The sequence below is a fragment of the Aethalodelphis obliquidens genome, unplaced genomic scaffold (assembly GCF_003676395.1).
Source record: "Aethalodelphis obliquidens isolate GAN/ISIS:26980383/991018 unplaced genomic scaffold, ASM367639v1 scaffold26, whole genome shotgun sequence".
Taxonomy (NCBI): domain Eukaryota; kingdom Metazoa; phylum Chordata; class Mammalia; order Artiodactyla; family Delphinidae; genus Aethalodelphis; species Aethalodelphis obliquidens.
Genome location: NW_020837970.1, coordinates 19,464,178 through 19,475,906, shown reverse-complemented (window position 1 = coordinate 19,475,906; position 11,729 = coordinate 19,464,178). Strand labels below are relative to the sequence as shown.

The 11,729-nt window shown below is 48.6% G+C and overlaps 1 protein-coding gene across 11 annotated transcripts in view; it reads right to left on the bottom strand.

Moving 5' to 3' along the window:
- Positions 1-2,350: 2,350 nt before the first annotated feature.
- The window catches only part of NEO1 (neogenin 1), a 237,875-nt gene continuing 228,496 nt past the window's right edge, over positions 2,351-11,729 (bottom strand). For 8 of the 11 annotated variants that reach the window (XM_027123545.1, XM_027123552.1, XM_027123546.1 and 5 more), the window contains 3 exons: positions 7,936-8,199; positions 5,741-5,877; positions 2,351-4,966 (listed from right to left, as the gene is read on the bottom strand). In XM_027123545.1, coding sequence (XP_026979346.1) covers positions 4,883-4,966; positions 5,741-5,877; positions 7,936-8,199 — 485 coding nt within the window. In that variant the 3' untranslated portion in view covers positions 2,351-4,882. The other 3 variants (XM_027123547.1, XM_027123555.1, XM_027123553.1) reach the window with 3 other exon arrangements.

The following is an 11,729-nucleotide window of genomic DNA, read 5'->3' as shown; positions in this document are numbered from 1 at the left end:
GGCACCTTAAGGGCAGCCTCTTCCCACTGTGGGCATCCTCCCACCTGCCCCTCATTCTCTCATCTTCTTGTTGATATACCCGCTGCCTCCCCACCCCCAATTATTTCAGGAAATTCCAAATTCTTCTCACTATAGCACAGCAAGAGCTCCCTCTCACCCCTTCTGAGCTTAGCTCTAGGCCCATGTTTTCATTTCACAAACCCATCCAATCCATAGTTGAGTAAAAGAGCATCTTGGGATGAACATCATCCGCTGTGCCCAGAGAGTAGTAATTATAGTCACAGATAACATTTTTTCAACATTACATACTTTTAAAAGATTATGGAAAATGTAAAGTACTATCTCCTTGAATTACTCTCTCCCACCTCGTCCCCTCTCCCCCTCCCTGGTGAACTCTCTCCTTTGGTAGCTGGAGACCCAAGGTGAAGAGTCAGGCACCTCCTGCCTGAGGCCCCTTGTCTATGGGTAAGGCTGGCCCTGCTTTTCCGCCCCCTGCCCCCTCCCCATCAGTCTGACAGCTGGTTCAGTGCTGTTCTCCAGTCTCTCCTGATGACACAACACTCCTGGCAGGAAGATGTCTAAATTTGGGAGGGGCTGATAGACTGGGGAAAGAGGGCATTTCTTCTTCATATAGAGCCTTGTTCACAGTGTTTGTCTTAGAACCAACTGGAGGACAACCTTGCACCCAGTTCATCAGCCTCATTTCTTATAACTGTGCCAGGCAGACAGGTCTTTGTTATCTTTCAAGTTCACCCCAGGACACCAAAGGGCCATGGCTGCTGGAATGGGAGGGTCCTGGCACCAGTAACACTAGGGACCTACAAGGATCCCTCTAAGGGAGCGGGAGGGGGTGTGTGTATACGGGAAGCCTTCCCACACACTCCAGGCCATGAGTCCTCTTGCCTGTCTATCCATCCTTCTAGGAGACAAGCATCTGCTGTTGTCAGAATCTGCCCTTGGCGTTAGGCCTTCAGAGAGGAGTGAGAAATTGTGTCTCCACTGAGTCCACAGTCCAGTGGAAAAAGACACAAAACATAAATCACTGTAAAGAGCTCCATCTAGGGATGCAGAGGAGGGTCCCCACCGGTTCTCTGGCTGTTAGAACACGGGGGTAGTGGTGTTCCAGATGCAAAGACTGAAAAGCGTGTCCCAGGTTACCTTTCTCTGCTAGACACTGGGTACACAGGGTGACAGCGTCTGGCCTGGGGCTGCGGCAGACTGGCACAGGCTCTGGCACTGGGACCTCTGACTCCACCCTGAGGCCAATGGGGCATGGCTAATGGGAATGATGGGATTTGGGTTTCATAAAGTACACGGCCGCAGAGCAGAAGTAGTCCTGGGGCCGAGGGAGCAGTTAGTAAGGAGGCTGGGCTCTGTATCCAGCCCTCACGCTACTCCACATTCATGGAGGGCAGGCCTGTGGCTGCTATGCTCCCCACTCACTATTCTGAGCCCAGACTCCATACACTGTGAGAAATCTTACAGAGTGTTATGGACCAAATGTTTGTCTCTCTCCAAATTCGCATGTTGAAATCCTACTCCTCAGTATGATGGTATTTGAAGGTGATTATTAGGCGATGAGGGTTGAGCCCACAATGGGATTAGTGCTCTGGTAAAAGAGACCTCAGAGAACTCTCTCACCCATCTGCCACATGAGACACAGTGAGAAGACAGCATCTATAAACCAGGAGGTGGGTCCTCACCTGACATCTGCCCTTTCCTTGATTTTGGACTTCCAAGCCTCCAGAACTGTGAGAAAATAAGAGTTTGCAGTTTAAGCCCCCTAGTCTATGATATTTTTGTCATAGCAGCCCAAGCTGAGACACAGTGAATGCAGTCAGAAGTTGAAACAGCCTGGGAAAGGTGGGGCTCCTTGCAGACACCCGCTCTTGGCATCACACACCTGTGCGAGGCGGGGGTGGAGAGGCCCGGGCCTAGCGTGGGTCCCAGGCTGTGCGCCAACAGTACGAGCTGCTGCGCAGGACGCTGCCACAGCAGGGATGCGGCCTGCACACCATTCAGGAACAGCTGCGCTTTTTTGCCTGGGGCGGCGGGGGAGGGGGGCACCTGGCTCTTTCTGACAGGTGTCATCTTTGATCCTTCGGGCTCTCAGTCCCTGCAGGGGAGCAATGGTCATGGGGGTGGGGACAGGGACAGGGCTCGTCTTTGGGGCTGGAGGACACCCAGATCACCACCTGGCTCACCCGCTACACCGCCCTGGGTGCCCCTCCGAACTCCTGCCTTTACAGTGACGAGGGCAATGGTGAAGTCCACTTGAGGATGGGAAACGGGACCCCGAAGTTCTGTTTTCCTAGGGAAAAAGGAAAATAACACTTTGTCCAGACCAGAGTTTGATTGGATTTAAAAAAGTGTATTGGATTTCCAATACTAAATAAAAACATGAAATTGTTTTTCAAAAAGCCATAGAGTTTACAGCATCAACTACAGAAAAGGCCAAACAAGTGTGTACAGAAACTAGTCCCCAGCAGCCCTCCAGGTCCCCTTCCAGCAGGTGACAAGGCAACAGACACATTTGCTCCAAATCCTCCTGAAGGAAACTGCTGGTCAGCAGCTCAACTAGGACATTACAAGACACACAATGGTTTAATTTCAAAAATCACAGGAAAATGTAAGAAAATGTATTAAACTGTGAAAAGGTGCAATACAGAATAACTTTCCTTTTTCTTAATTTAAAAAAATCCCCGAACTTTGAACAGTTATTTAAAAATAGGCCCCTCCCCCCACCCCAGTTCTGTGGCAGTATCCAGGTACCAAGGCCCTGAGGTAACCAAAGTATCAGGGTTCATGGGAGGGAATGCCCCGAATACCGAGCATGTTTCTTTGGGCAAAAGGTAAGACAGTTTCTGGGGAATCTAGCCCTCCTGGTGTCCAGAGTGTTCTGAGTGCTCTTTTCAGGATCAGTTTAAGTGCACTGGGTTTCCAGAATCCGGCCTGGCACTATCCTCTGTGACCAGCTAGCAGGGCAACAGGAGTTCCAGCATTGCACTTTTCATTGCCCCCAGTTGAGAAACAGAGTTCATCTTCTAGAAAAGCAAATGTGTGGTAAGACCTAAATAGGGGAAATAACCAAGGTACAAAGGCAAGCAGGGCGCCTGTGTGGCCAGGGCAGAGCACAGGCCCCAGGGCAGGCAGGTCCGAGTGCCCACTGGTGTTCTCAGCAGCTGACCTCTTCTTGGCTACAGAACCAAAGCGCAATCCGCCTTCTGCACTGCCTTCCACACTCTCTTCTGGGGATTTGTTGGGGAGCAGGGGAAGATGCCTGAGGGTCAGTCCTGTATTCTTAAGAGATTCTTTATATTAAACAAAAAGAAAAACCTCAGCTCCTTACATTTTTGAGAAAAAGCATACAAGAACCTCCTGCAAAGGCAAAGGCTTCTTGTGTGGCCAGCCTCTCAGCACACCTCAGAGACCTCCTGCTGCCCTGTTCAGATCAGGGGCTTAGCTGAGCTGCTGGGATGGTGTGTAGGAGTTGGGGAGGCCACTCTCCCCGTCCCCTGCTACGTACAGAACAGTGCTCAGAAAGAAGTGGGGAGCCTCACTGGTGCTGCAGCCCCTGCCTGCTTCATTCTTGCTAACACCTTCCCCGTGGGGCTCTGAGGCGTGGAAGTGAGAGCTGGACTGGCTGAGGACAGGAGCTAGGGAGAAGCAAGGAGTCCTACATGGGAACAAAGCTCCCTCCTTAACCTCCGACTTCCCCGAAGGGAACACATGGTAACAGCAGGAAAGGGTCTCTAACCTCTTCTCCGATTTCCCAGGAACTCGGCCAGGCTCGTGCCCTGTCCTGCCATCACTCCTGCAATACAGCGCCTGACTCCTCAGCGTGGACATTCTTATCAGGATATGACCAAGACACCAGGGCAGCTACATCCTCGAACCCACCTATTGCACAGAAGAAATTTTTAACTAGATCCAAATGAAACTCCAGTTGCAACTTAGTGACAATAGAGATGGACATGCCAGGACAGTAAAGAAGATGCTTCCATTCTCTGCAGGTTTCTGGAAGGAAGTACAATGACTGAAACATTCACAGGACCTCAGCAGCCCCTCCATTTCCAGTTCCCAACCCCCCCAACGCCCCCCACCCCAATACTGCAACTGCACAGAAAGCAACAAACAAGTCTTTTCAATGTTACATTTCATTCAGATAGATCTGTAATCTCACAGTGATGAGAGGAGAAAGTCAGGCCTTTAATAATTATAATAAAAAAAATAAAAAAGCTTACAAACAGCAATGCAACATTTCCTCCCCCCTCTCAAAGTGATGGATTAACAGCTGGTAGAGGATGCAATGACTCAGAATCAAAAATAAAAACAAAAACACAAAACACGCCAACCCCTGGAACAACCCACACTGTCAATGACTTTCCAGACATAATTCAAACAAGTAGTCAAACGTCAACCACTTGTGGATAACACCACAGACTTCCTTGGGTTTCGATAGTGTTTTTCTTTTGAAGGTAAAATAAAATAGGACACAAATAAAATTGTACATAAATGCCAACGTCTACACTCCATAAAGGCGATGCCGTCGCAGCATGAAGACGCAGCCTGACCACAAAGTGAAACAGAGGTTGCACTTCTTGCCTCTTCCCTGGACACAAAATTTTGGCCCATGGTGCCCAGTCCTGCAGGGTAGCGGCAGGCAAAGGGAAGCTGCCTTGACACGGCGTCTTCCAGGCCGACCAGGAGAAGGCAGGCGGCCAGGCCTGGAGCTGGCCCCACGTGGGGGTGCTGGCCGGGCGGCCTGCTCACTCTGTGTTTTCAAGTGCTGTCCTCTCGTGCTCTGTACAACTCCTTGTTTTCAAGGCTAAGTCCCAAGACTTCTAGACTCAGGTCTGGAGTCACGTCCCGGTCAAGGTCGTCATGCTGTCGTGATGGCATTTAGGTCCTTCATCAGTCCTTCCAGGTGGGCCATCTCTTTGGTCAGCTCATCTGGTTCATAGCTCTACAGAAAAGAGAACAGTTACCAGGCACAGTCCAAGCAGCCGTCCAGAAGGAGGGCCCACAGAGAGACGTCAAAGCGTCAAGTGGTCAGTGACAACACTGCCTAAGAGACTGGACCACCCACGCCCCTGCTGGCCCAGCAGCATCAGAGGTTGCAGGATGTGCCCAAGCCAGCAACCACTCATTTCTTTCCACTGCAGAATGCCTTTCCTCCAACCCACACTGCCAGGGTCACGAGGACCTCACTCGTCCCTTCTAGTCTCTGTTGGACCCAGCACAGTTGGTATGTCCCCTGTATCTCTGGGCCCCAAGCTCTCCTCCTAAGAGAGTCCTGTACCTGGAAATGCAGAGGCAGAACATATTTATTGGAATGTGGGAGTGAAAGATCAAGGAGAGACCCTGTTGATTTTTGTTTTGAGAGCAACCATGCAGGCACGTTCCTCTCCAGCATCCTGCTCAGGAAAGGTCATGAAGGGGGAGTAAGGGGAAAAAGAACACGTGGATGGTTCAAACCAAGACAAGAGGACCAGAGAGACAGGACACAGTTAAAAGGAAGGCAGGTGGGTGGGCTGGTGTGACAAGCTAATCCAAGCAGATCAAACCCTCAGCACAGCCCCAGCTCACAGGAGCTGCTCAGTGCTCGCCTGATGAATGAGTGAGCGACTCTGCCTCACACTTCTGGGCCAGCACAGAGTATCAGCGTGCCCAGCGCACTCTCAGGCCTTGGGACATGCACCTAGTCATCCTGGCGGGGCTGGTGGCCCTGCGAACTCACACTCTCGGAGTCTTCCAGCATCCTTGTGGTCTCCTGCACTTCAGGGGCACTGGGAACCACCACTGGCATAGGAGGCCGGCTCCTTCCTAAAGTCCCAATGGAGGCCGTCTTCACCGAGTGAATGTGATGATTTAGAGCTGAGGGGGAAAGGGCACCATCAGGTGTGTGGCTGAGCTTGCTCCCCCAGACCTCACAAGGATACCCAAGGTCCAAATGCTGCTAAGGGTGAGGGATGCACCCAGACCCAGGGCAGAGATCCTGCTCTGAAAAGGCCCTGGAACAAGATGGCAGGAGGGAGAAAGCAGGGCATCCAAGAGGCCAAATGTTCCATTTGGCTTTAGAAAGCTCATCTCCTAGTCCAGTTGCTCTCAAAGTGTGGTGGCCCAAGGGCCCCTGGCAGGATATCTGGGAGGTCAAAACTCTTTTCATAATCATGCCAAGACAGTTTTTGCCCTTCCACCAATGGTACAAAAGCAACAGTGGGTAAAACCGCTGGAGCCTTAGCACAAATTAAGGCAGTGGCACCAAACTAAAGTCATTCACGGACATGCATACTTGCAAGTTTAAAAAGAGCCAGTTTAAGATCATCGTTAATGAAGTAGCAAAAATTATGTTATGAAATCTCAACCTTGATTACACATCTTTTAAATATTCTAAAATGGAAACATGGGTAAAATACTTCTGCTGTACACCAAAGCATAACAGCTGTCTTCAATAAAGGGACTTGTAATTGAGTTGTGAGCCGAACTGCTGCTTTCATCACGAAACATCAATGTTAGGTCAGAGAAAGACTGACACACAAACCGGTTATTCAGACTTGAGCATTTGGCAGATATTTTCTAGAAAGTGAATGAAGTCAAGTCAGTCACTTCAGGGAAAACAACGGACAGTATTTATTTCCAATGATAAAATTTAAGTTTAAAGTGAAAAATCAGAATTTTGAAAAACTTGTATCTGCCACCATGAGCTTGAGAGCTTCCCAATACTTCCAGACATTGGTGATATTAACAAATGTATTTTTAGATACTGTTTAACAAAATGTATCAAAATTCGGAGGATCTGTGTAACTTAGTGAACCATTACTTTCCAAAGACCAACGTGATGTTCAGCACCACGCATTCAAAGTACAAGATATATGGATTTATTGGAACAGACTACAAATAATTATATGGTTTCTGATTCCACATTACAAACAAACCTATAAGAAACTACAACTTGTTGAGTTTGCCGTAGTTATCAAAAAAAGAATATCCACAGTTGTCTTTAAAGGTTATAAAAATAATCTTCCCTTTTCCAACTACATATCTGTGAGGCCAGATTTTCTTCAACCAAAACAACATATTGCAACAGATTAAATGCGGAAGCAGGTGTGAGAATCCAGCTGTCTTCTATTAAGCCAGACATTAAAGAGATCTGCAAAAATATAAGACAATGCTACTCTTTTATTATGAAAGTTATTTTTCATGAAAAATATGCTATTTATCTTAACATGATAGATTTATTGCTATTTTTAAATGAATAAAATAGTTTTAGAATCTGTTTTGATTTCTAATATGGTAAATCATGATAGTTACGACCCATGTGAAGTAAAGCTCTTGTGCAGCTGCAACAGCTTGTAAGAGTTAAAAAGCGTCCTGAGACCAGAAAGCTTGAAAACCAGTGATTTATTCTGAAACAAACCATCATAATAGAGAAAAATGTGAAAGAGTAGGAGGCAGAAAGCACGCCTTGGAGGTGAGAGGGCTTTTGCTGAGCTGGGTGAACTCGAGGAGTTAACTTTCCTTCTGCAGGGTTATTCCTCCACCCTAAGGTTCTTGCTTGTTTCCAAGTCTTGGCCTCCCTGACCCTTCTCCAGCTGGCAGGAACCCTATGGAGTGAGGCAACTCTGGGAGGAGGCTGGGCAGACCACATCTGTTGTTCATACCCATGCCACTGGCTTTTACCGCCAAGGACTCTGCACCCAAAACACAATTCAGAAAATCAGCCCTTGCTCCCCGCCAAATTATTCTCTGGTTTATATATGTTCCCAAAGGAGGAGCCCTTACACTCCCTGAGAGGGGCAATGCACCCTGCAACACTAAATTGCAGGGATAAGCTTGGAGAACATTTGCTTTGCTCCTCTGCAAAGAAGAGGTGACTTGCGCCATAAGCTGGAGCCAAAGGGCCCCTCCAGTGGTGCTGCTGTCCCCACTCACCTTGCTGGGATAGTAACGGTGTGCTTGGCAACGCTGGATCATAGGTGGGAGGACCTGGGGGAGGGATTGCTGGCACAGCAAAGCTCTTCAGTGGGTGGGAAGGGCGAACGTGGGCTGTAGGAAGACTCTGGCCTGAATCTTCCTCTTGGGAGCTGGCCAAGTAAGAGGAGCTGGTAGCACCTTCAGGATCCTGGTGATCAGCACAGCATGTCTGAGACGAGGAGGCTGGCATGGTGTCAGTGCTGGGGGTGTTTCGAACAGATTCTACAGCAGGAAAGTCCAAATGTTAGCATTTATTTTACCATTGAACATATGCACATTCCAGGGTTCTGGCTACCTCTAAGGGCTCCTGAAACCAGCTCAATAAGCACTTAGGATCAATGCTAGTCCAAGGGATCATGGATTAGCACCACTGTCAAGGCTAAGTAAGAACAGTCTAATCTAAGAGTCCCGAACAATTTTGTCAACCAGATGCTGGATTTGTTTCACCTACACAACCAAGTGGTCACAATTTTACAGATTTAAAATTCTTCTCAGTACTCACTATGGAGCACATATCAATGTTCCTGAGATGTTGTCTATTAAGATGTAAATAAGAAGAAAGAAGGGACTTCCCTGGTGGCACAGTGGTTAAGAATCCGCCTGCCAGTGCAGGGGACACGGGTTCGAGCCCTGGTCTGGGAAGATCCCACATGCCGTGGAGCAACTAAGCCCGTGCACCACAACTACTGAGCCTGTGCTCTAGAGTCTGCGAGCCACTACTGAGCCCATGTGCCTAGAGCCCGTGCTCTGCAACAAGGGAAGCCACCGCAATGAGAAGCCTGCGCACCTCAGTGAAGAGTAGCTCCCGCTGGCCGCAACTAGAGAAAGCCCGCATGTAGCAACCAAGACCCTACGCAACCGTAAGTAAGTAAGTAAGTAAATAAATAAATAAATAAAAGGAAGAAGAAAAGAAAACTGAAAATGTCAGTCACTGATTGACAGTCTCAGAGACTAGCCTTTCACAGACAACATGTCTTACCACCAAGACTGGCTGGGTACCTGACAAGGACCAGCTCTGCCTGCGAGGCCTGGTGGTCAGTGCAGGAGAGGCACACAGGCCCTGCACGCTCTCTGGCTACTGTGCACACCCTCCCCTGAGCAACAGCCCCACAGCTCAAGTGAGACCTGGACAACCAAACAGTCCAGAGGTCTGTAAATGGCTTTAAGATCATGCCATGAGGTATTTGGGGGTCCAGAGAAAGAAAAAGCCTGGAGACGGGGAAAACTCAAGAACATGACAAAAATCTCAAAATATGTGAAGAGGGGTCAGAGTTGTTCTGGAAGGCAGCATGGGGGGTAGTAAAAGCACTGTCTTTGGAGTCAGACAGACCTGAACCCTAATCTCTACAGACAGGCTGAGCGAACTTGGCAGTCACCAAATCTCTGAATCTGTTTCTTCACCTATAAAAATAGGGAGAATAACACGTAATTCCCCGAGAATTAATTAAGAAAATGTATGTAAAGTGGTATACACAGGGTTTGAGTAATTGATAAGGTTCTTTTCTTCGTAAACTACCCGAGTGCTTACTCTGAGCCAGGCACCATGCTAAGTGCTTTACACTCATTAGCTCATTCAATTCTCCTAGTAACTCATTAGACACTGGGAGGTTAAGCACCGCCCAAGGACACAGAACCAACGGGGCAGGATTCCGAATCCCTGCCCGAGTCCCAAGTCCATGCTCCATCCAATACACATCACACTGCTCTTCCATGCCCAATACCACCTGTCCCCCGACTCTGCAGGGGCAGAAGCAGCACCAAGTCCCAGGGAGACCATATGAGGAAGACCTTTCCAATAGTGTGAGCTGGTGCAGATCACCATCCCCACCCTGAGGAGGGGTCTGGAGGATACCAGCTCAGGGCCATAGGCTGCACCAGGTAGCCTGAAGGAGGGCCTCCCTTGATTCCTAGAGTCCTCAACCTTGTTAAGGAAAATAAACCCTTTTAAGCAGTAATGCATGAGCAACCCGCAGAAATCCAACCTTTCCCTGCCTTTGTTGCTGAGATAGCAATGAATCTGTTCCCTTGGGCTCTCAGGAGATGGGCCATGGCAGTCATGAGTGCTACTCCCTTAACTTAAAGGCCTTGGGTCCCAGCAATGAGGGACTCATACACCCTCCCCAAGTGTTGAGAGCCTGGCTGTGATAACCCTCGCAGGCCTAGGTCACTTCTTGTCCTTTCCAGGGGTACGCTGAGGATCTCACTTCTTATGCTTGCTCAGGTCAGCTATCACCACACCTGGGGAGCTGCTGGTCCCACCCTGTGTGATCCTGGGCCGGGTGGAAGCTGGTTAGCGAGGGTTACAAGGATGAGGAGAGAGAAAGCAGGCTCTAGCCTGGACCATGTCCGACTGTACTGGCAGATATGTTAGGTCAGCTCTGGGCACACAGGCCTACCTGGGATGCCGCAACTGCCTTCATTTGATGCATATGCTTCTGAGGGCCAGAAATGGTGGGAAACGTGAAAAAGGAAGAGAGGGTTGCCTACATGAATCAGAGTGTGGAGCAACTCCAGAGGGCACCAGCACACTGTATTCTCTGTGAAGGGTGTGCCCTGAAACTGTGCAACACCTCTGGCCCACGAGGGAAAGTACGTTGTAACTAAAATTTCTGCTTTGGTGAGGGACCCTACTTCCCGACTGACCTCTCAGAGTTGTCTAAGACACACAAAGTGAACAGTGGCCAAGCGCTTGGGCAAGTGGAAAGCACGCTTTCTGCATCAGGTGGTAGTGACATAGTAAATGTCCAAGGAAAAGACACAGCCAATGCCCTCCAGAGCAGAGATGGCCCTGGACAAGGTCTAGTCATGCCAAGCCCACATCTACAGGTCTGTGGTAATACTGGGCTCTAGAAACACAGGAAAACACAACAGGAGGAGAACTCTGATCACTTCTAGATACCTGCTCTACATTTCAAATCCATCTTCAGTGGCTCCATTACAAGTTTTATCTTCTTTTATCTCCTCTGGTCATTAAAACAGGAAACCCTTTAGTGGTACAAATAGTTACTTTTCCTCTTTTCGCTTTCCGCCTGAATCCATACAGAACCAAGCTTTTATCAACACTGGACCACTTGGACGAGGGGTGGGCGAGAGCCCTATGCTTCTTGCCAACCTTCAACCCCCTCCTTGTCCAAGAGGGAGGAGGAGGGGGCTGATCTGATGGGAAGACCCTGCCATGCACTTAGGTAGGCCCATATCCCAGTGGGTGAGGCCTTTCTGCCTTTAAAAATGGAGAAACAGAGTCGGGACACAAAAACCACTTTCTAAGAGCAGGTTTGGAGGGCTGCTTTCTTGTCTGTTCTATCTGAGATTATGTCTGTGAGGCAGCCTTTGGTTTTCCATAGCCTCCTGTAGACTGTCTTTCCCTAAAGGCAGGACCCCACACCTGGATTTGGAGGGAGGGAGAGACCAATTTTAGACATGAGTTCAAGCAGCATTCTCCAAACCAAGTAAAGGTTTGGGAGTAGATAACTTTCGGAGTTATCAGGCATCTCTTAATAAGCTCTGACCTCCATTTGATGCTTTGGGTATGTTTATAATTGATCAAAACGTAAAGGAGGAAGGGATGTTACCGGCAACCCAAGCTTCTAGCACGAAGTTTTGAGGCTCTTTTAAAATGGAATTCACTTGAAATTCCCTTATTTTCCAGAACTACCAAAACTTAGTTCTACTAGTAACATATGTAACTATTAAAAGACAAGTTTCAAATGATGGAAAAAGAGAACACTGTATAGATGAGAAGTGGGTTTTTT